General features: G+C 44.2%; 1 protein-coding gene across 1 annotated transcript in view; it reads right to left on the bottom strand.

Moving 5' to 3' along the window:
- COPS6 (COP9 signalosome subunit 6) overlaps nucleotides 1-24,975 on the bottom strand; it is an 839,183-nt gene that overhangs the window by 388,917 nt on the left and 425,291 nt on the right. The window contains exon 6 of the mRNA XM_044077362.1: nucleotides 5,796-5,843. Coding sequence (XP_043933297.1) covers nucleotides 5,796-5,843 — 48 coding nt within the window. The remainder of the gene's footprint in view (nucleotides 1-5,795; nucleotides 5,844-24,975) is intronic.

Raw genomic sequence — 24,975 nt, 5'->3', positions numbered from 1 at the left:
CAGGCCTGAGCCCACCACCGAAATTCTTGCTTCAGGCATGGAATTATTGGAATCTGGGCTTCTAGACTGTGCTTGTGTTGAGACCATACATTCCTTAGGTACCATTGCAACTTTCTCATATGCAGTCTGGCATGCGGAATCAATATTATGCAGGATGCCATGTAACCCAGGGCTTGCAGGACTTTCCTTGCAGTAAGCTGGGTCTGTGTTGTTAATGCCATGAAATAGAGTGGTAGTTGCTTTTGTTTTTCTTCTGTGAGAAATGCCATCTGAGTTGATGTGTCCAGTTCTGCACCCAAGAATGTTATCCTTTGGGATGGTACCAGCCTTGACTTTTGCATGTTGACTGTGTATCCCAAGGCTTGCAGCAGTTGTATAACCTTTTCCAAATCTTTTGTTAATTTTGTCTTGTTGTCCACTTGTATTAGGCAGTCGTCCAGGTATGGGTAAATTTGAATTCCCTGAAGCCTGCAATGAGCAATTACTGATGCCAGGTATTTCGTGAATACTCTGGGCGCAGTAGATAAGCCAAAGAGCAATGCTGAGAATTGATAATGCTCTGATCCTGCAAGAAATCTGAGGTGTCTTCTGCAATCTGGTCGTATAGGGACGTGCAGGTATGCCTCCTTGAGATCTAGAGTCACCAGCCAAGACTCCTTGCCCAGCATGGGAAGAAGTTGCTGTAGGGTCAGCATTTTGAATTTTGGAACAATGAGGTATGTGTTCAGAGCAGACAGGTCGAGAATAGGCCTCCATTGATTTTCTTTTCTTGGTACAAGGAAAAGTCTGGAGTAAAATCCTTGTCCTTGTTCCATAGGGTACCTTTTCTATAGCTCTCATCCTTAGTAGGTTGTTGATTTGTCTTAGGCGTTTGTTTTTGGCTTGGTGGTAGGTTTGGCATTCCTCTTTTTTGGTAGCGTGTGGAAGTGAAACCTGTAGCCTTTGTCTATTGTTTGTAAAGTCCATTTGTCTCCTGTAATGTAATGCCAGTTTACGGAAAATAAGGCTAGTTTTCCCCAAGGGTGCTTCCAGTTGTTCCCTGGTAGGCGGAATCAGAGCCAAGTCATTGTGTCTGTCCTGTGGAAGTGGTTGTAGCTGAATCTGTGGCAGTACTTCTCTGGTTGTTAGGCTGCCACTGACATCCCCTGTAGGCACCCCTGGATTGACCTCTGCCTCTTGGGCGTCTATTTCTGCCTCTCTGTGCTCTGGAGGTGTCTGGAAAGGACCAATTCTTCGAAGGCCAATTTCTGCTAAACCTCGGAGGTTGGACCTGTAAGAAATCCTTGACTGTTTGGACAGATTTTGCTTTTTCTTCCACCTTCTTTAGAACCTGCTGTGCAGGGAGCCAAACAAACTTTGTTTCTCCATAGGAGCATCTAGGAGTTTTGACTTAACATGGTCTGGTAAGGATTGTTCTTTTAACCAGGCATGCCTTCTAATCACTGTTCCATCATAGCTGATCTAAAGGAAGCCTCCAGTGCATCACAGCCACATTTTAAGAAATGGTTACTGACCTGCTGAGAGTTATGTACCAAATCCTGAAGGGACTTACGGTCTATAGGTTCAGGAGAGGACAGTTTTTTATTTAGCTGGTCTAACAAAAATTCCTGGTACTGAATCATGTGAAATTGACAGTTTAATGCCCTGGCCGAAAGAGTAGCAGAAATATAAACCTTTTTACCCCATCTCTCTAATGCTCTAGATTCCCTTTCAGAGGGGAGAGGGTTTTTGGCAGAGGCAGCTGCAACAGCTTTGGGGCCCTGTGAAATGGTTTCAGGATCTGCAATAGGAGCCTTATACAAATGGTAGTGTGTGTCCGGGACCCTGTAATATCTGTCAGGCTTGGCAGGGGCCGGAGGGAGAGAATCAGGGGCAGTACAGGCATCATTATATGCATCATCAACAACTGTTAGTACTGGAGGAATGGCTAAAGGCCTATGCTGTGGTAAATGTAAAAAGGTCCTTAGCCTTTTCCTTGAATCTGAAAAATCCTGGCCCTGCCATTGAAAATGTTCTCTCATAGCATGTAAGGTTTCCCCAAAAGAAAATTCTTCAGGAGGAGAGGCAGAAGGAATGGAGTCTTCTGCATCAGAATCCTCATAAGGAGAATATGGGCCTTCCGGAGGGTCTGAAATATCTGAGTCATCTGAGGAATAGTCTGTAGAAACAGGATCCGGGGGTTCAGTTCTAGGCCTCTTATCTGGAGGGGGTTGAGAGGCCCTGTCTGGGTGAGGTTGGGATCCCCTGATCAAAGAAATGAGATCCTCAGCCAGGCTGAGCATTTGGGAACTAGAGGTAGGCCTGTGTGAGGGAGTTTTAGCAGGTAAGGCCTTAGAAGATTTAGCTGCTTTAGCCCTGGAAAAAGCCTCGATAGACATAGATGCAGGGGGTCTAGCAGCTCCACGTGCAGGGGTAGATATGTCTAAAGGAATAGTATCTGATAAATCCTGGGTGCCTGCTTCAGCAGGGGTAATTTCAGAAGCAGATTCAGCCATGCTCTGTGAGGCCTCGGCTATCGGATGCATGTTTTCGGCCGAAGGAAGAACAGAGGCACTCGCGGTTGGCCTAACCGTGGTTTCAGCCGAAACCGCAGACCGCGAGTGTCGGTCCTTTTCCTTACGCTTTTTAGCTAATTGTGTAGTCGGAGTCGCCGACGGCATTTTGTATGCAAAAGCGGGACCAAAAAACTCCTCTGCAAACTCCGACCGACGTCTAAGCGTCCGTCGGTTGAAGGAAGCACAGGCTAGACAAGCTGATACGTCGTGGTCTGGGCCTAAACAAGGAAGGCAGTAAGAGTGGAAATCCTTATGAGGTATTTGTTTCCCACAAGTTAAACAATTATTTACTTTTTCTGACATCGGCTGAGGCAAGAAAGAGTCCCCAATGGGGTACTTAGCTTTTTAGAAGTCTTCGGTAGTAGAAATCTCTGGATCTGACCGACTGGCACTTGCGAACAGCTTCTGCTTGAACCACGGCAAGAAAGACTGAGGAAAATGGCGTCGGCTGATGCCTTTATACCCAATACACAGCAGATATGACGTCGGGTGAAGTGCGACATCAGCCGAGGCCAGACCCAGACTTTGGAATCCGGCCGACCGAAGGGCTGCCTAAGGCAGGACAACCCATATGTTAGGACTGCAGATGCATCCTTGAAGGACATCTGGGGATGTTCATTGTGTTTCACTGTTGCAGTCATTACTCTTGGGTTATCCTGCTGGGAGGCTACCCGCAGTCGGCCTGAATTCCAAAGTCCTGGTCCGGCGTCTGTTGCTGTCGCCTCTTCCCTGACGTCAGTGCGCCAGGGGTATAAAAGATGCAGCCAACGCCATTTTCATCAGTCTTTCTTACCGCGCGGTGCCCAAAGCAAAAGCAGTTTGCAAGTGCTGGTCGGCCGACTCCTGAGATTTTCAAAATCGAATTTCAGATCCGAAGTCTTCATTAAAGCTAAGTACCCTGGTGGGGAAACTATTTTCTTGCTCCAGACTGATGTCAGAAAAAGTTAGGGTTTTTGCTGTGTCTGGGTTTGGCTTGAGAAGACCTGGAAGGGGCTGGAAAGGACCAATTCTTAAAGAGCCAGTGCCTACTAAATCTAGGAGGCTGAACTTGTAAAAAAATCTTTAACAGTTTGCAAAGATTTAGCTTTATCTTTCATCTTTTTAAGAACTTCCTCAGCCTTGTTGCCAAACAGGCGGTCCTGATTTAAAGGAGCATCCAACAATTTAGCTTTAACATGATCAGGCAAAGGTGGCTCCTTAAGCCAAGCATGCCTTCTGAGCACAGACCCAGTAACAGCAGCCCTGCAAGAGGCCTCTAATGAATCAAAACTACATTGCAAAGTATGTCCTCCAACTTGTTTAGGAGAATGCATTAAATCCTGTAATTCTTTATTTTCCACACATTCAGGAATCAACATAATTTTCTGTTTAAGCAGTCCAATAACATGCTGCTGATACTTTAACATATGAAACTGGCAGTTTAAAGCCCTAATGGCCAAGGTTGCAGAAGTGTAAACCTTCTTACCCAATCTATTCAGCACCCTGGTGTCTCTATCAGAAGGTGTAGGATTTTTAGCAGTAGAAGGCTTAATGTCCTTGGGGCCCTGTGAAATAGTCTCTGGATCTGCAATAGGATTTTTAAAAAGGAACTTGTGGGACTCAGGGACCCTGTAGTATCTGTCAGGTTTTCTGGGAGCAGGAGGCAGGGAATCTGGGGCCAAACTAGATTCCAAAAAAACATCATCAACAATGTCTAGTACAGGAGGAATAGCTAAAGGCCTATGTTGAGGTAGGAGAAGGAAATCCCTAAGCCTCTTTTCTGAATGAAAAAAATCCTGCCTTTCCCAGTGGAAATGCTCCCTTAGAGTATGTAAGGTTTCTCCAAAAGAAAAATCCTCAGGAGGGGAAGCAGAGGGAATGGAGTCCTCTGCATCAGAATCTTCATAAGTAGAAAAGGGCAAATCCAGATAATCAGAAGAATCAGAAAAAACAGAATCCTGATCAGAAGCTCCATAATGAACTTCAGTCCTAGGCCTCTTAGAAGGGGGGTTGGTTACCCCTGATTAGAGTTATTAGATCTTCAGCCATTCTCATCATTTGTTTTATAGGCATAGAGGACTGAGCATGTGGCTTGGGTGTTGGTTTTTTAGGCATGGATTGAAATTTTGGCCTAAGTAAAGAAGGAGGCGTCGGTTTAATATGCAAGTCCGTAGGCCTGAATACACCCACAGAAGCCGGTGCCTGCACAGCGGCTCTGGACCCATCCAAGGTAGAGATATCCACAAGTTCCATAGTTGAAGCATCTCACGGCATACCGGACTCCAAATGGGTCTCAGTAGGGGCCTGCGAATCAGAAGTAGTGGGCATCAGGGCTGCGAAAACACCTCACTGAGTATCTGCGAACTGGCGACTGGCTTAGGAGAAGCGTCGTCGGCAGTTTTGGGCCTTGGTGGCCTGTCTCTGTCTTTATCTTTGCGTTTTTTCAGAATCCCAGTAGTCGGACAGCTAACTGACGACATTTCTGGATAATTAAACAGAGAACCGAAATATTTAGAGGCGAAAATATACAGAAGACGGATAGTGCGCTGATTAAATAAAGCACAAAACCGACAGCAAGGTATGTAGTGGTCAGGGCCTATGCAAGGAATACAGTACGAATGAAAATTTTTATGAGGTATTTGCTTTCCACAAGTAATGCAATTATTAACTTTTACTGACATCGGTAAGGAGCAAGAAAAAGTTTCCCCAACGGGGTACTTAGCTTTAGTTGAAGACTTTGGTTCTGAAACTTGAAAACGAAAATTTCAGGAGTCGGACGACCGGCACTTACGAACTGCTTCTGCTTCTGGCACCACACGGCAAAAAAGACTGATGTAATGGTGTCAGCTGCATGTTTTATACCCCCGGTGACCTGACGTCATGGAAGAAGGGACAGCAACCGACGCAGGACCCAGGACTTTGTTAATCAGGCCGACTGAGGGCTACCTGCAAGCAGATGACCCAAATGTAATGATTGCAACAGTGAAACACAAGGAACATCAGGGAAAGGCACGCGAGAAAAAAAATCACCTGTGTGAAGCCTTGCTCTCCTGTAACACAACAACTTCTGGATGTACCTTTCAAAGTGCATGAAAAACCTTCTCTCAGGCATGCAGCACATGCTGTCTTTTGAGAACCCTAATAATAAAGGTGGTGAGGGGCTGAAGACCCCCAAATGACAGAAGGAGCCATACTATACAGCAGTCACCTACCACATTACACATATGAAGTGCAGTAAAGACTGGCTCACAAGTCACTTACCTCACCGTTAATGATGTCGATCACAGATTCAAACACACTGACTGGAAGCTAGAAGGAGAACAAAAAGATTTAATTTTAGTCTTGAAAATACTTCAGGATCTTCATATCCTCACAGGCTATATTAATGCACAGAAATATATGTGACAAATCTACATAATAGATAAGACAATTTAATTATTCTACGAGATGAAGTCACCTATAACAACCTCATGGAGGGATGTCTGACCCATTCCCCTCCCACGATTATACTCAATCTCAAAGTCACATTAGTACAGAAAGGCAGAAAAATCTAAATGTCAGCACCAGCACCCCCTCCACCAACTCCCCTACTATTACGTTTATGTCTAAATCTATTGGTACTGTTACTGGTTACTGAAAGAGAGTTTCCCAGATTACCTAGTTTCTATCTTTTCATCCATAGGGCTATAGATTTTTGACACCAAACAAAAGGAAAGTGGTTTACCCCATCTGGCCATCTACTTACCTACTGGATAAACAGAGAAATGACTGCTATGTTCATTTAGTTTGTCCACTTCCTTATTTACTAGCTAAGACACAGAACCCATTAATCCATCTTATTTTGTATCGCTCATCATAACAAGTGCCTTTTATCTGTCTTAGGAGTCACTGAATTCCATTATAGTTTATCTTACGGAATATCAGGAAAACAGTTCCAGTTATCCACCACCCTTTCTCTGAAGTAATAATTTAATCATTCCTTCTGTTTCTTTATTTTCTAATGATGTCTTCTAGTTCCTATACATCTTTACCCGTCTGGTCTACAGATCAGCCCCCCCCCCCCCAAAAAAAAAAATTATGCCTACCCTTACTATCCTCTTTTCTTCAATACCATATTTTGAGATCTTCTGCTTACCTTTATGTTTCTTGCTGGAGTTGAACTACTCTACAAAAAACTTTACAAAATTAGGTATTCACTTCTGCATACAAAGCAATAAAAATAACTTACAGTCTAAATAATGAAAATTAGACTAGACTACATACAGTCTCCAGAAAAAAAAAAGTCTTCCTCTTCTTCCAGTCTCTGCTGTTCAAAATGTATAAAGCTATTACATCAGACAATACTGGGGGGATAAGGCAGAATATAACACACATAAAACTTGTCCCAGAAATAAAACAAATAACAAATATCTCCTCTTTTTACAACTTAAGTGCCACCTTCCATTCTCTTAGCTGTAGGGTTTTCAGTGGAAGAATAGGTGGATCTCATTTCTTGGCTAAGCTGTCTGATCACTTACTGCTAACTGCAGGGTGGGGTGAATCTTCTCAGAATGAATTAACTCTTACGCAGATCAACTAAAGGCACAGTCCCTTTCAGAAATAGGTTTAGTGGGCTTAACACTGTCTACTAATAAAAAGTCACTGATGACACATAATGGCAAGCATGAGTCCATGCACATCAGCTGAACAGAGCTCTGAAAAAAACAAAAAAAAAAACAAAAATAAAATATAAAACACTGCATCAATTCCACCACTGTCCTTATCAGATTCCTCATCATTCTCTAAATCAGAAAGGGCCCCAGCCAAACTAGCAAAAGAGCCGTGCACGATAACACAACCATCAGAATTAGCGGTGTGCACAACACTCTCAGCCAAGGAAACCACATCAGCCTTATTAACAGCTATAATGCGATTATCAGCACTATGATGAAGCTTCTGCTTCTTCTTCATATGAACTTCACTACTAGATAAAATATTTGGGGACAGAGGATTATGTCTGGCAAGGGGTCTCTTACTCCAGATTACTCCCTGCACCTAAAGGGTTTGGTTCCAACATACCTGTGCCAGGTACTGGAACAGCCCCAAAGGGTGTGTCTAAACCCCATTCCATAGTGGCCAGCAAGACACCATAGGAAGACAAGGTAAGTAGCCAGCGAACCTAGCAGTTGCCCTGACAGAATCACTAAGAGTAGACTGACATATATTTTTATTTTGTTTTTTCTTTTTAGGTGCAATCAGATTTGATTGGGGTGGGGGGGGGGGTGTACACGAGTTAGGATCCATGAAGTCAGGGGAGAGAACACAAGCCAGAATAATAAACTGACTACTATATAATGTATCATAATAAGCACTTAAAAGTTTATAGTAACGAGTATGCCCCCACAGAACTAAACTCTGCCAAACTGTGCTATTACAAAAAACAGCTTGAAAGGTGTTCGGAATTCTTTTACAACTAACACAAGTTAAAGAACTTCCAGTACACAAAGTCCAAACAGCAAAGCAACCAATTTGCCAAAAAAGAAGTTATGTACTTACCATAACATTCCATGTTTGTAGTCCATCTCGCCTACATTCTTGCTGGATGGGTTCGGAGCCGATATCTGGCTCTGACTCGGCCGATACTACAGCTCAAGAGCTTTTACTGGCTCGAGGCAAACCCCTATCCCATGGTGCCTCACGGCAATTCCCCAGATCTTGTTTGCAAGAAAGCAATAAGTACCTAACAGTTATGAAACTATTAAAAACTGTGTACATACAGACAAAATATTACGTAACATTATCCATGCTAGGTGGGCAACAACTACAACCAGGTCAGACAGCATAAGTACAGTCCACCAGATCCTCCAAGAACAGGAAGAGGGCAGGAGTGAGGGAAGCAAGAATGTAGGCAATATGGACTACAAACATGGAATGTTATGGTAAGTACATAACTTCTTTATGTTATGTAGTCCTATCTCGCCGTAATTCTTGCTGGATGGGACAGCGTCCCTAGCACCTTTATGGCTCAAGCAAAGAGACTCTTCAGCACAGTGGACCCAAAGGATGACCTGTCCCAGGAGGCCAAGTCCAATTTGTAATGAGTGACAAATGTATGTGGTCTTGCCCAAGTAGCTGCTGCACAAATAGTATCAATTGGGAGCCTAAATCTAATGGGAGATTGGCATAATGGTTAAGGTGTTTGCCTTACAGACACAAGGTGCAGGGTTTGAGTCTCACATGGGGTAATTGGCTAGGCTTAAAATGGCCCACAAGGCAGGTAGCCTAGTACTAATCTATGAACCTATAAAGGCACATGAAGTAGATACTGCCCTTGTGAAGTGGCCTTTTACTTTGTTGGGTAACTGTTTGCCAGCAGTCTGATAAGCAAAGGAAATGCAATCTGAAAGCCATTTTGAAAGGGTAACCTTAGAAAAAGGCAAGACTTTATTTCTGTCTGAAAAGGAAACAAATAATTGATCTGACTTTCTGAACTCTTTAGTCCTGTGTAGGCAAAACTTGAGAATTCTGTGAACGTCTAATTGGTGTAGTCTGTACTCAGATTTATTAGAATGATTTGGAAAAAAACACTGGTAGCTCAATAGTAGTGTTAAGATTATGCTCTGAATATACCTTGGGAAGAAAGGAAGGGTTTGTCCTGAGTGAGACTCTATCCTTGTGGAAAATAATGTAACAAGGTCGAATAGTAAGAGCTTGCAGTTCTGAGACTCTCCTAGCAGAGGTTATGACTGCTAAGAATAGTGTTTTCCAAGATAATAATTTCAGATCCAATGAAGAAGAGGGCTCAAAGGGTGCAGAAATTAATGATGTGAGAACTAAGTTCAGGTCCCAGGGTTCTGATGGTTGTTTGATTGGAGGCCTGATAAGGAGAACTCCCTTCAAAAAGGTTTTGCACAAAGAGTGGGACATGATGGCATTTCCCATGAAGCCAAAATGGAAATTAGAAATGGCAGCTAACTGAACTTGACTGTAGCGGTTGCAGCTCCTTCATGAAAAATGGACGCAAGGAAGGAAATAATAGATTGTATAGGGATCTAAGCCTTGGTTTACAGCCCAAATAGAGAACCTTTTCCATTTGCTGGAGTATAACTTCCGAGTAGAAGGCTTATGGGAAAAAATCGGAATGTGTTTGAAGGAGAGAGGGAAACGCACCTGGCTATTCGTGGAACTGGAGCAGCCATGCTGTCGATTTTAGGGTGTGGATGGTGGGATGGAACTGCCCCGATTGATGAATCAAGAGGTTTGGAGATGGTTCCAGAATCCATGGTTCCTCCAAAAGGTAGGGCCACATGAAGGGAAACTAGACTTGTTGAGGCCAGTAAGGAGCAATGAGGATCAGGGTACTCCTCAACTGTTTTGCTTTCTGTATTACCTTTGGGATGAGAAGAAAGGGTGGGAAGGCATAAAGAAGGCCCGGGGGCCAATCATGGATTAGAAAGTACAGTTTTGTACCTACCATAAATGTAGATTTCCGATAGGTATGCATCTGCAGTCATCACATATGGGTTTGTCCTGCCTCAGGCAGCCCTTCGGTCGGCCGGATTCCAAAGTCTGGGTCCGGCGTCGGCTGATGTCGCCTCTCCCGCGTCAGAGCCTGGGGTATAAAAGCGTCAGCCGACGCCATCTTCCTCAGTTTTTCTTGCCCCAGATGCCAGGTGCCCTCTAAGGAAGGCTAAATTTGGAGAAATGCAATAAATTCCAAACATGCACAGAAATATATATATATATATATATATATATATATATATATATATATATATATATATATATGCATATAAAACAAATACACCATAATAGATAACCCCAGCTAGCTATGAGAGGTATAAGTACCCAAGAATACCACAGAGGGGAAGGAGGGAGGGTAAACCTGACTGCAGATGCATACCTATCGGACATCTACATTTATGGTAGGTACAAAACTGTACTATGTCCTTCAAGGATGCATCTGCAGTCATCACATATGGGTAGGATACCATAGCCAATCTGGGGGTGGAGGATCTATGTAAAGGATGGTGTAGATAAAATGCCCTGCAGGACTGCCATAGCAAAGCCTGCTATGGATCTGGAATATAAAGGTAAATTGTAATGCTTGGAAAATGTATGCACAGAGCTCCATGTAGCAGCTTCTAAAATGTCCTTGGTAGCCACCCCTCTTAAAAAGGCTGTGGAGGTGGCTGTGGCTCTGGTGGAATGAGGTCTAATGTTAGCCGGCACAGGTTTTCCATGAAAGGAGTAAAAAAAACAAATGCAATTCCCTATTGATTTTGAAATTGTCTGTTTGGAAATTGCTTTTCCTTGTGCACCAGCAGCATATGCTACAAACAGCTGGTCAGTTTTTCTGTAACTTTTAGTTCTGTCCAAGTAGTAGCGCAACTGCCTGTGTATGTCCAGGGTGTGCAGAAGTTTTTCCCCTTTGTTTTGTGGATTTGGAAAGAAGGTAGGCAGGTGAATAGCTTGGTTTAATGAGACCCTGGATACCACCTTTGGCATAAATGAAGGACTGGTTCTCAATGAAACTCTATCCTGATGAAAAATAAGAAATGGCTGTACTGCCATGAGGGCCTGTAACTCAGATACTCTTCTTGCTGAGGTTATAGCCAGAAGGAAGGCAGTCTTCCAAGACAGGAACTGTGGTTCTGCAGATGCTGCTGATTCAAAGGGAGGCAGTGTTAGTTTTTCCAACACGAAGTTAAGGTCCCAAGTAGACACTGGTGGTTTCCTTGGAGGATTGATGTTTTTAATTCCTCTTAGAAACTGTCTTAGGAGAGGATGAGAGAAGACAGGTGGATCAGTATTGTACTCTGCTGAAATTGCTGAAGCATGTATTTTAATGGAAGAGTAAGACAGGCCATTGTGGAGCATTTCTACCAAGTATTCCAGAATATGTGCCATGTTCATCACTGTCGCATCTAGGCCCTTTGTGGTGCTCCAAGTGTGAAATCTTTTCCATTTTGCTGAATATGCCTTTCTTGTGGAAGGCAGTGAGCTTCCATGATGATATCCTTTACTCTCTTGGATAGCTTATCCTGGGAAGGAGTCAAGGTATTCTCCAGGCTGTTAGTTGCAAGGTTTTCAGGTTGGAATGCAGAGTTTTGTAATTGTGCTGTGTCAGGAGAAGTGGCCATTGAGGAAGAGGCCACGGTTTCATGCGTGACATGCTCTTTAACAGCGGGTACCAGTGCTGTCTTGGCCAGTCCGGAGCTATCAGAATCACTTTTGGTTGCTCTGTCCTGATCTTCAGTAAGACCTTGGTCATTAATGGAAGAGGTGGGAATGCATACACTGTTAGAATTCTCCAGCTGAAAGAGAGGGCGTCCACTTTCCATGCTTGTGGGTGGTATGTCCTTGAGCAGAATTTCTTCAGCTGATGATTGTGGTGTGAGGCAAAAAGATCTATGTCCGGTCTCCCCCATGATTGTGTTATCTGAAAGAAGATGTCTGGGTGCAGCATCCATTCGTGTGCATCTGTGATATTTCTGCTTAGGCTGTCCGCCAGTATATTGTCTTTTCCTGGCACAAACTGTGATTGCAGCTCTATACTGAGTTTCAGGGAAAGTTCCCATAGATTCATTGCCAGTCTGCAAAGAGGGTAGGAATGGGTACCTCCTTGTTTGTTTATGTACCACATAACTGTGGTGTTGTCTGTCCTTATTAACAGGTGGCCTTGATGCAGGAAGAGTTTGAAGGCCTCGATTGCATGTATCACTGCCAGCATTTCCTTTTGGTTTATGTGCATGCGTTGCTCCTTTTGTGACCATAGTCCTTGAATACATCTGCCCTCCATGTGTGCTCCCCAACCGTGGTCTGAAGCGTCTGTTGTAATGGTTTGGCTGGCTATTGGTTTGCTGAAGGGCAGACCCCTGATTGACTGGCTTGCTTGAGCCCACCACAGAAATTCCTTTTGGAGGCATGGAATGTGTGGGATCAAAGCTTCTAAGCTGTGGCTGTGCTGAGTCCATAAACTTCTTAGGTACCATTGTAGTGTCCTCATATGCAGCCTTGCTTGTGGAATAAGAAGAATGCAAGATGCCATGTAACCCACGGCCTGCAGGATTTTCCTTGCAGTCAGCTGAGTTTGTCTTGTCAGGTTCTTGAAATAATCTGGTAGTTGTCTTTGTTTTTCTTCTGTGAGAAAAGCCATTTGGGTGGTTGTGTCTAGATCCGCACCCAGAAAAGTTATTCTTTGGGATGGAACAAGTCTTGATTTGTGAATGTTGACTGTATATCCCAAGGCCTGAAGTAGGTGGATGGCATAATTCAAATGCTTTACCAAAGTTTGTTGGCTGTCCGCTTGTATAAGGCAGTCGTCCAGATATGGGTAAATTTGAATCCCCTAAAGTCTGCAGTGTGCAATTACTGATGCCAGGCATTTCGTGAATACTCTGGGCGCAGTAGATAAGCCAAAGGGCAATGCTGAGAATTGATAATGCTCTGAACCTGCAAGAAATCTGAGGTGTCTTCTGCAACTTTGTCTGATAGGGACATGCAGGTATGCCTCCTTGAGGTCCAGAGTTACCAGCCAAGACCCCTTGACCAGCATGGGAAGGAGTTGCTGTAGAGTCAGCATTTTGAATTTTGGCACAATGAGATAAGTATTCAGTGCGGACAAGTTGAGAATAGGCCTCCATTGTTTTTCTTTTCTTGGAAGGAATAGTCTGGAATAAAATCCTTGGCCTTGTTCTGAAATAGGAACCTTTTCTATAGCTTTCATTTGCATTAAGCTGGAGATTTGTTTCAAAGCCTCTGCCCTTTGATTTGGTGGCAGGTCTGGCATGCCTTTTCTGTTTGGTAATGTGTGAAAATGTAACCTGTATCCTTTGTCTATTATTTGCAGTGTCCATTTGTCTCTTGTAATACTGTGCCAATTTTCTGAGAATAAAGAAAGCTTTCCGCCCAAAGGTGCTTCTAATTGAGTCCTGGTCGGCAGAGTCAAAGTGAAGTCATTGCGTCTGTCCTTGTGCAGCAGTTGTAGGTCCTGCACTACCTCTCTGGTTGGGAGGCTGCCATTGCCGTCCTCTGTAGGAGCCTCTAGCTTGCCCTCTACCTCTGGCACGCCTGTTCTTGCCTCTCTGAAATCTTTCTGTGTCCGGAAAGGACCAATTCTTGGCAGGCCAATTTCTGCTGAATCTTGACGTTTGGACTTGTAGAAAATCTTTGACTGTTTGTACATATTTTGCCTTTTCCACAAATTTCTTTAAGACCTCCTGAGCAGTGGAGCCAAATAACTTTTGCTTTTCCAGTGGAGCATCCAGAAGCTTAGCTTTAACATGGTCTGGCAGAGATTGTTCCTTCAGCCAAGCATGCCTACGTATGACTGCACTAGTCATAGCTGACCTACATGAAGCTTCCAATGCATCATAACCACACTGCAAGAAATGGTTGCTAACCTGCTGGGAGTTATGTACCAGATCCTGAAGTGATTTGCGATCTAGGGGTTCAGGAGAAGACAGTTTCTTATGCAATTCATCTAACAAATACTCTTGGTACTGTATCATATGAAATTGACAATTTAATGCGTTCATAGAAAGAGTAGCTGAAGTATACACTTTTTTACCCCATCTCTCTAAAGCCCTGGACTCCCTTTCAGAGGGGAGTGGATTTTTAGCAGTGGCAGCTGCAACCCCTTTAGGGCCCTGGGAAATAGTTTCTGGGTCTGCAGAGTGGGCTTTGTAAAGAAAGTGATGTGAGTCCAGGACCCTGTAGTACCTATCGGGTTTGACAGGGGCCGGAGGAAGAGTGTCAGGGGTTATGCTAGACTCAGAGTACACATCATCAATGACATTCAAAACAGGAGGAATAGCCAAAGGTCTATGCTGAGGTAAATGCAGAAAAGTTCTTAATCTCTTCCTGGAATCAGAGAATTCCTGGCCCTGCCATTTGAAATGCTCTCTCATAGTGTGCAGGGTCTCCCCGAAGGAAAGTTCCTCGGGAGGGGAGGCCGAGGGGATAGATTCCTCTGCATCAGAATCCTCGTAGGCCGAAAAGGCCTCCTCCTGGTAGTCCGAGAGAGCAGAGCCATCGGAGGCCTCCTCTGAGGAGTGGGGATCAGAGGGCTCAACCCTGGGCCTTTTGTCTGGAGGAGGTTGAGAGCCCCGGTCCGGATGGGGCTGAGAGCCCCTAATTAAGGAAATTAGGTCCTCTGCTAAACTTAGAATCTGTGAACCTGTAGTGGGTCCCTGAGGAATAACCCAGGGAGGCATAGTTTTTGCGTGTTTAGCAGCTTTAGCCCTGGTGAATGACTTTATGGACATGGATGCAGGAGGCCTGGCTGCACCATGTGCTGGTGTAGTTTTGTCTAGAGGAATGGTGTCAGAAGTTTCCAAAACACCAGTTTCTGAAGGAAATTCAATAACGGACTCAGCAGGGGCCTCCGGGGCCGAGGTTGTCGGTTGAGTGGTTTCGGTGGATGGAAGTACCAATGACTCGGTTTCAGCCGAGACCGAGACACTCGCGGTAGGCCTGGCCGTGGTTTCAGCCGAAACCGCGGCCCGCGTGTGTCGGTCCTTGTCCTTCCGTTTCATAATTGAATGGGAAGTCGGAGTCTCCGACGGCATATTGTAAGCAAAACTAGCCCCCAAAAAATCCTCTGCAAACTCCGCTCGACTTCTAAGAGTGCGTCGGTTGAAGGAAGCACAGGCTGAACAGGCCGAGACGTCATGGTCTGGGCCTAGGCAGGGGAGGCAGTAAGAGTGGAAATCCTTATGAGGTATTTGTTTCCCACAAGTTAAGCAATTATTAATTTTATCTGACATCGGCTGAGGCAAGAAAGAGTCCCCAACGGGGTACTTAGCTTTTTGAAGTCTTCGGTAGCTGAATTACAGGAGCTGGCCGACCGGCACTTGCGAACTGCTTCTGCTTCGGGCACCACGCGGCAAGAAAGACTGAGGAAGATGGCGTCGGCTGACGCTTTTATACCCCAGGCGCTCTGACGTCGGGGAGATGGCGACATCAGCCGACGCCGGACCCAGACTTTGGAATCCGGCCGACCGAAGGACTGCCTGAGGCAGGACAACCCATATGTGATGACTGCAGATGCATCCTTGAAGGACATCATCCCTGGGTGACATTCCCGGATGGGGAATTAGGGCAAAGTAGCTGCTGCCGTTGGGTGTTCAGGTGTGTAGCGAATAGGTCACAGCATGGCTGGCCCCATCTGTGAAAGATCTCTTTCGCAACTTCTGCGTTCAGGGCCCACTCGTGAGGCATCAGAACTGCTCAACTGAGTTTGTCTGCTATCACATTGGATTTCCCCGGGATGTGCATTGCTACCAGAAAGTGTCGAGTGTCCCTCGCCCATTTCCAAACTCTTAAGGCCTCTCGGCAAAGCGGATAAGATTTTATTCCCCCTTGCTTGTTTATGTGCCACACGACAGACATGTTGTCTGACTGAATCGCAATTGTCCCGGTGGGAAGAGAGCTGTGAAGTGCTTGCAACGCATATAGCACCGCTCTCATCTCCAGAACATTGATGTGCAAGTGGTTCTCGTGGTCCTGCCAAGTACCTTGGACCGTCATTCCCAGAAAAATGCCCCCTCCCCCAATCTGGGAAGCATCCGTGGTCAAAACTGCTTTCTCTTGGGGAGGAACAAGTGGACGACCTAAAAGAAGTTGTTCTGTATGCAACCACCATGTCAGATCCTTCTTGTGATAAGAATCTGATGAGACAAGGGAAGATCCTGCATCGACCATTGGGCAAATAGTAGCCAATGAAGTATTCTCGTGTGCAGATGGGCTAGAGGGACTAATAGAATGGAGGAAGCCATAGTCCCTAGGACCTGAAGGACTACCTTCCTTCTACTCCAACCCTATTGCACCACCAGACCACTAAGATCCAGCAACAAAAATCACTTGCAGATCACTAAAGCCAATAACTCTGCTGGTGAAGCACTATTCTCTAGCGCTATAGCCAAATTATGGAACTCCCTCCCACCCACAATTACCTCCGTACCATCATGCACCCACTTCAAAACATTACTAAAAGTGCACCTAAAAACATGCTGGCTATGCCCTTGCAACTCCCACTCTAATATCACCCACCCCATCCACCCACTACCTTTCTTTCCACCCCACTAACTACCTTGACTATAGCAAGCTCGGACGCTCATAAGCCTACTAATTATTATACAGCAGGAACTTCTTATTGTAACAATTGTTAATGTCTGTTATGTACTTTGCAGATGATAAAGATTCTAGCTGTCTACTGATGTACTATGTTCTTCATCTGTAACTATGTTTGTAATTGTTAATTGCTATGTTAATTGCTATGTAAATCCAATGTAACTATTTTAACTGTGGAGCTTTCCCCTCCCGGGCCTCCACTGAAAATGGACCTACGTCCAGTCGGACACTCCCGGTCAACAAATGTAAATAAATACCCTGGCCTGAACTTTGTGACTGTTTAGCAAGGATCTGACTTGGCTGCGTAGTGATTCTACTCTTTCTGGTGTTAGTCTTACTGACATGGTGGTTGCGCATTACTGAGCCTAAGAATACAATGTGCTGCGAAGGAGATAAGGCAGATTTTTTTAGGTTGATTGTGATACCTAAACTGGCACACAAGGATGGAGTCTCATCCCTGGTTCTGATGAGTTGATGCTTGGTGGTAGCAGTGAGGTGCCAGTCGTCTAGGTACAGAAACACCTGGAATCCTTGACGTCTCAGGTGAGCCATTATCACTGCCATGCATTTGGTGAACACTCTGGGGGCTGTAGTGAGGCCAAAGGGCAGTGTTCGGAAGTGAAAATGACTGGCACCCAGCCGGAAGCGTAAGTGTCTCCTGGAGCACCTGTCCATTTTGTGGGTAGTACGCATCCTGAAGATCTATTGAGCACATCCAATTGTCTTTCTCAATAAAGGGAAATATCAACTGCAGAGTGATCATTTGGAACTTCGACTTTTTGAGTCTGCTGAGATCTAGAATTGATCTTCAGTCCCCTGTCTTTTTTGGAACTAAAAAGAATCGAGAGTAAGTTCCGGATCCTATATGCTCTGTGGGGACTTCTTGGATGACTCTTTTTTGCAGCAAAGAGATGACATCTGATGTCGCACGGTCGAGTTGAATGGGTGGCATGTCTGGTAGAGACCGGTTTACTGGGGGATCGGAAACAAAGGAGATCAGATAACCTCTGGATATTATGGTGTGTACCCAACGATCTTGCGAAATGTTTAGCCAGGTGCTTAGGTACAGTGATAGATGACCCCCGACTGCCTCCACAGACGGACAGTTGGGCAACCCCTCAGGGGCGATGGAAGGGACGATCAGAGAAGGTTTCTCCATCTCTCTGGTGTTGCGGACCTCCTCTGCCACGAGGGTGGCGTCTTCCATTATATCCTCCCCCTCTGCCTCTAGGGGAGGGTTGACACTGTGCCTGAGGGAAACCTTTTTGGGATTTACGGAACCACATTTTCCCTCCTGTGTTACCCTTGGGATAGGGTCTAGACAGGAGGGAGAAACGGACTCCGACAGCAGATAAGGTTTTCCCTTCTTGCTCACACCTGGTCAAGGTCTCTTTCACCCGAGGTCCAAAAAGAGATGAATCATCAAAGGGGACGTTAGTGAAGGTAGACTTAAAGGATTCCATGAAGTTACAAAGACGCACCCAAGAATGTCTCCTGAGAGAGATTCCTGCTGCGGCTGCTCAACTCGCTCCATCAGCTGCATATGAAATCAGCCTCATGGAGGAGTTAGTTATCAACGTAAGGGTGGAAAACTGTGCAGAAACCTTATCCATGGATCCCAGAGCTACTGAATCCTGAAGGGCATCTCCCAACTTTTTCAGGCGATCCCTCTGAAGACTGCTGAAATGGGTAAGGCAATTCAGCAATCTTAGAGTAAATGCAGCTGAAGAGAAGGTACACTTCCCATACCTTTCCATCGTCCTGGACTCCTTGTTAGAAGGATGGATATTAGAAGATGTTTCAGACAACTCCTTCTTGGTGGCCACTGCTACCACCACAGCATCAATGGGAACTCCTTTGGTAAGAAAGGACTTATCTTCCAGTGCAGTCATGAATTTATTTGGCCTCCACGGGACAGGCTCTACTGTGTCTGGGGAGGTCCAGACTTTCTGCGATATGACCCCCAAGAGCTGGTCATAAGGCGGTGTCACCATGGAGGTGGAAGGTCGGAAACCAAAGGCCTCAAGATATACTGATTTGTCCACAGTAGGGTTAGGGGGTTTCCAGTCACCCCTCTAAGGATTTCTAGGATGTCAGACAAAGAGACATCCTCAGAGGGGGAACTAGGGGACCCTTCTGATTCTTCCAAATCGGTGTCAGAAGTGACAGACTCAGGTGAGTCAACATGCCTCCTCTTACACAGTCTCATCTGAGGGAGCTCTCCAGTGGGATTATCTGGGGAGGTCTCGGAAGAAGGGGCACCTCCAATGGGGTCTGCTTGGGTCTCTGGTTCCCTACGCTGTGAGGGTGGCAGGGGAGAAGAGGTTGCTGCCTGCTGCTGGTGGGACATGGGTTCCAAAGGTATGGCTATTGCAGAGGATAAAGCCTTCTCTATTGCTTCAAAGGCATTTCCCCCCGGCTCCGAAGAAGACCTCCACTCCGAGGAGACAGATGGTTGACTCCTAGCAAGGGGGAACGGCTCCGAAGCAGATGTAGGAACCAAGATGAGTCGAGCCGAAGCACCTAAAGGGAGGGTCGGTTCCGAAGAAAACCCAGGGTGATTATCCTCCTCGGAGTTGACTCGAGAGCGTCTGCTCCCAGATCCCTTGGCTCCAGACTGAGCCACTGAGGATAGAGTAATCGGTTCCGAGGAAGCAGGGAGGATCCCCGGAACAGAGGGAAGCAACACTGAAAAACCTTAAGTGATTGGCTCCGAGAGCAAAACAGTCAGAGGAGGAGCAGTAGTTTGCAAAAGGGTCGACTCCGAAGCCTTTGGGTCCGGAGGGGCAAATTTCTTTCCAGAGCTGGATCAGAAAGCAACCTCTTCACCACCCGCTCAATGCCCTCATCTGAGTGTGTCCTGGAGGATTGGGTGGAGACAGAATGAGATCTCCTCCTCTCCAAAATAGGAGATCTCAAAGTAAGTGAGACAGGGTCAATGTCAGGTAATTGTCTCGGTACCGAAGGCTGCCTCGGCCCCGAAGAGACCGATGGTACAGATAGAGAAGAAGCTGAATCAGAGCCAGAACTCTTTGGCTCAGATGCTTTGGACTTTTTCGACGGCTCCGAAACTGGAGCCGAAGATTTATGTTTTGAAGTCTTAGGAGCTGCCTGACCAAGTTCCAGCTGTTCCTGGAAGGAACTGGTTATAAGACCCCTATCAATGAGTTTATGTTTTCTCTCATTCAAGACCTTGGTATTGAAAGCATGGCAAAAGGTACAAGGCTCTTGCAAGTGAGCTTCACCCAAGCTGTACACGCAACTAGTGTGACTGCTTGTCAAAGACATCCTTTGTGAACATCTATCACATTTTTTAAACCCCGAAGGGTGATGGTCCTTATGTTCTCTGTCCTTTTCTTTTGACATGCTAACAGGAACAACTACTATCTGGCTAGAAAGAAGACAACAATACTAACTAAACTAAAACTACTATCTACTGAGGTAACAATACCAACGAAAAAAGTAAGGATAGAGAGGAGATTTTATTGTTTATTATAAAACTTTTTTTTTTTTTTGTTTTTTAAGACTCACACCAGGGAGGAAAGGCCCTCTAACTTAAAACGGGCAACTACGGCCCTCTAAGTGAAACAGGCCGTACAATCCTATGGGGAAAAATAGGGGTCAAACACTCAGAACAGTCACACAATAAAGCTATTAATACTAAAGATGTAAAGATAAAGAAAAAAGGTGGAAAAGGACAAGATTTAGTAAATAAATCTATTACTTAACCAATGAGCCAGTAAGGAGACAACCTCAAAGCTTTCGTGGCAAATGAGATTTGGGAAATTGCTATGAGGCACCATGGGATAGGGGTTAGCCTCAAGCCAGTAAAAGCTCTCGAGCTTTAGTATCAGCAGAGTTGGAGCCGAATATTGGCTCCGAAACCATCCAGCAAGAATTATGGCGAGATATGACTACATAACATCGAGTGTTAAAAATTAGCTCCAAACTTTAACCACGTTTCAACAGTCATAAAATAGTGTTTAACACCAATTTAAAGTAAATTTTCTTGACAGAGAGTAAAATCTTCACAGTACAGTCAAACAGCTTCACTTACAGTGAAATCATGACAGACATTAAAAACACACAAGAGCGGAGTCATACATCACAGGGGACCTAACTAACTTGCAGACCATGGTGGATAAACGGAAAAATATGAATGGTCTGAGGATCCAGAAATGGCCATAGCAAGTTCACCAATTTGTGGCTGATGCACTTTTAGTAGCCTGCTGTGGTGCCAAAGGCTATTTAGTATTTTTATTTTTTTGTGGCTGGAAGTAGTAAGAACTGAGGAACTGGTAACCTTTTCCCTGGTTAAGCCGAAAAAGATGTTTGATTCCTTGGGAATCCTGGTAGCAGTAGTCTGTAAAACAGTAAGTAGTTAAAAAAATATCTTTTTCCATCAAAAACAGAGAAAAGCACCTTAAAAACTTAATTTAACCCCCACAAGTAAAGCAACACAACGTTTAACTCATAAAAAGTAGTTTTAACAACTTTTTTCCACAAAGTTTTATTTAAATTGCTGAGGATACTTAATAGGTATTTAGTCATTTGAGTCTCAATATAGAGCTCTAAAGGACAGAGAGGAAGATGAACAGAACTTTTTCCCCAAGCTGTCCACTACTTTGCTGACCTTCTCCAAAGGGAGAACAATGGCAGCAGGCAGTAAACTGAGATGGCTCATCTGTAGACATGGAGAACAAAGAGGAGGGTTTGCCACAGGGTTTCTGTACAGAAATTTCAAGTCCTCAGGTACCCCGTAAAACCTGTTAGGCCTTTTAGGCTCTGGTGGCTGTGAGTCTGATGCAGTAAATGTGGACATAAAAGTATCTAGGAAAGCCTTTAGAATGTGGGTACAGGAGCAGTAGCAGTTCTACTTCTAACAGGTTATAGTATCTCTGTTGAACTTCAGAAGTGGGACATCCACTTTGATTAAATACGGAGCCTCAGACTCCTGACTAACCCTGATGATCAATCCACGAATTTCCTGTTTAACGAGGATATGTAGTATGCCTTTGGATCTTCTGAAATGTATTGGATTTTTGTTCTCACAATTATCAGCAGCTTCAGTAATTTCAGATGTGTGAACCTCAAATGCCACACTGGCCTTCTGCTGGATCAAGGTAGCAGGAGTATGAGCAAATGTCGGGTGTACTGCAGGTCTGAGACCTCTGCAGGTACATCAGAGTATGACTGGGCAGTCACAGTATCAGGCCTAGCACTCAAACTTTTTCTTTTGAATGGGCAGGATGTCATGTGTTGAGGGGTTTACCATCTTTGCTTGGGTGAGAAGCTTAAAGCACTGAGTTTCCATGTAATTAAGAGATGAAAGTCATGTTTGTAGGGTCTTTAGAACACAGGAGTGACACTCAGTAGAATTTTTGTAATCGTCCTTTGCAGCTAGACAGTAAAGGCGACTGGGAGTAGAGATGCTTGTATGGAATCTGCCTAATGCAATTGCAATTTTTTCACCTATCTGACGTCTAAGAGCAATAAACAGCAACACAACTGAGAAAAATAAAGGAAGGTTTCCCAATGGCGCACTTATCTGAACCAGTGAAGGACAACAGTACCCACTATCACACGGTGGACAGACTGACAGGTGTGAGACCTACGTTCAGACTGCTGGTAATTTAGTCTGAAGATTTATGCTCATATGTCTGCTTAGGTACTCTTGCGCCCATGGGCTTAGGTCATACGTCTGATGTATGGTTCTATGGAAGGTTCTGGCTTTGGTATCCCAGCCGAAAATCCAGGTTATTTAGCAGGATAACCCAATAGTTTGGAATATGCAACAGTGATCTACGGAAAGACATGTTGTTGTTGTTGTTGTGTCTTTCAGCTTATCCCGGTTAGGGGTCGCCACAGCGGAACTCCAGTCCGCTAATGTTTGGTAGTGGATTTTTACGTGCCGAGTTACCAGCCCTGACGCACAACCTTCAATGAAGGAACGCTCATTCACGCATGCCTCCACATAGAAGACGCTCTAGCTGAGAATCGAACGGGACAACGTCTTACTGTGAGGTGACAATGCTACCACAGCACCACTACTGCGGGTCACATCTACGGAAAGACATGTGCAGGACAATAAGTGTGGTACCCCTGTATGGGGGTGGGGATATGATGAAGAACAGGAAAAATAAAGCAAAACATAGACCTTGTTAGCCTGACGGTCTGTGGCTGAAATGTTGTCTTTAAGCCTAAGTACACAATCTAGTCACCAGTAAAAAAAATAGTGTTTAATAAGAAGTACAATTTGCTACACACGTCTTAAAATAAAATCTCTATAATGTCATGTGAAAAGAAAGCTTAACATTAGCCTAAAGCAAAGTTTTACAACTCTGAGGCAAATAATGAACAAAATAGTAAGGCAGTTCTTCTCTTGAGATATACACAGAGTAATTCAGAATTTTCAAAGCATCATACAGTAATTTTCCCTTTAAAATGAAGGTAGGATTCGATCCATAAACTTTGTTCTGCTATGTAGAAAATCCATTAAAACCAACGTAAAGTACAACTACCAACACTGAAACCAAAACTTGAAACTTCCCCTATGAACAAATGCTTGCGTGAGTGAAAGAATAAATAAATACAGAGCAGCTTGTAGTGACAAAACAATTCAGACAGCTATCAGGACTGGTAAGAATGCCAGTCTAAGGGGGTGGAGTTTTTATTCACTCCACAGGCAGCGAGTGACAGCGCAATCAGCCAGCTGGGAACAGACTCTCCTGCTTGTGAAATCCAGGGCTGAATGACTACATCATTGAAAGGGATTAGTACATCAACATACAAACTACCAGTAGGGTTGTTATTTGTCAGAATTTTTTTCCCCAGACAATCAAGGATCTCTGCCAGGAAATGTGGAAATAAGGGCTTCTCATGAAATTTAGTTTGCATCCTGAGTGAAGTGAAATGTGACCATCAGTGGCTGTTACACTAATCAAAAGTATCCTCTGAGACATCTTAGGAAATGCACAGAAAGTCTGATTTTTTGTATAAATGTGAAACAATCTGTTCTCCAGCATGGACGCAGAAATTCATAATCTAGAGGCTATGCTATGGTGATTCAGTCTGGAGTAAAATTATATATGCATTTTTGTCTTTAGTGTAAATATTAACAGAGATATGAATAAATGTGGATATAGGAAAATTTTAAAAAAATCTTCAATACCATTGTTAGACTGAGGGTATTCTTAGTGAGTTCACAGTACATTTAGGTAGAATAATAGGCCTAAAATATAGAGTCAGACTTGTATTTTCATATATGCATTCAGTTTCAGGGAAAGACTGTTCATCAAAAAGGAAAATATAATCTTGCTGACTAAGCATAAGATGTACAGAAATAAGTTTTCAGGGTGAACTACAGAATGCTTCTTTCTCAAGGGAAATATGTGTACTTGCAATGGAATGCTATATAAAGAATAGACTGTGATGCACATGCAAGACAAGGCTTGGAAACCAAGGCTAAAGAGATGTGTAAAACATTACAGGGTTTTGGTATTAGGATATACTTCAGACACAGTCAGTGAAATCAGTAAGTTAGCTTTTGGACTGATAGGTAAAGGGTCTTCACAGTACAGACACTTAAGCCTGAGTACAGAAGTCAGGCCAAATATCCATACTACTCAGGAAGAAGACTGTTTCAGTTGAGATTATGCAGGAGAATCAGAATATATGTGCAGAAACTTTGGGCATATTTATCAGGACTATTACTGTTATCCAGCATTCCAGAATTTCTACAGACTGCTATTGTTTATATCAGCACTGTTATTGAAGACAGTATTCAGATATTGTTGAAATCTAATAAAGCATTATTAACCAAACTACAGTATTTGCAGACTTTATTGAGAAAGTACAAAAAGACTTGGCCCATAAAGGAGAGACTGGTACCTGTACAGCATAAGTTTGGGTAATTAACAGATAAAGACTTTCACTCCAGTTTCATTTTAGTTGTTTCCAGTTAATTCCAGTATAATACAGTCTTCTTTCAATGGCGAGCCTACCATCGGTGGGGGGCGGGCAGCAACAGATAAAGTAAGTCCCCAAACCCCACAGCAACCTTGCATTAGCAGACTACGTGTGTTCTACAGAGCAATCTACAGAAGAGAAGTACTTCATTCAAAGCAACCTGATCAGCAGTCAGACTATAGGAACCAGTGTTCATATGGAATACTTCTTCACAACTTCAACAGAGGCACCTGTATTTACAGTAACACTTTTTCTAGTCTATCAGTAACTACAGCAAAAGTTTCATACAGACTTTTCATCAGCACACCAGTGCTTTTCCAGATGGGAGACTAAATTCCATACAGAATAAGGCCACACA

Source organism: Protopterus annectens, chromosome 7.part0 (assembly GCF_019279795.1).
Source record: "Protopterus annectens isolate FY-2018-M chromosome 7.part0, PAN1.0, whole genome shotgun sequence".
NCBI lineage: Eukaryota > Metazoa > Chordata > Ceratodontiformes > Protopteridae > Protopterus > Protopterus annectens.
Note: the sequence above shows the minus strand (reverse complement) of the source record. Positions and strands in the feature narration are given on the sequence as shown.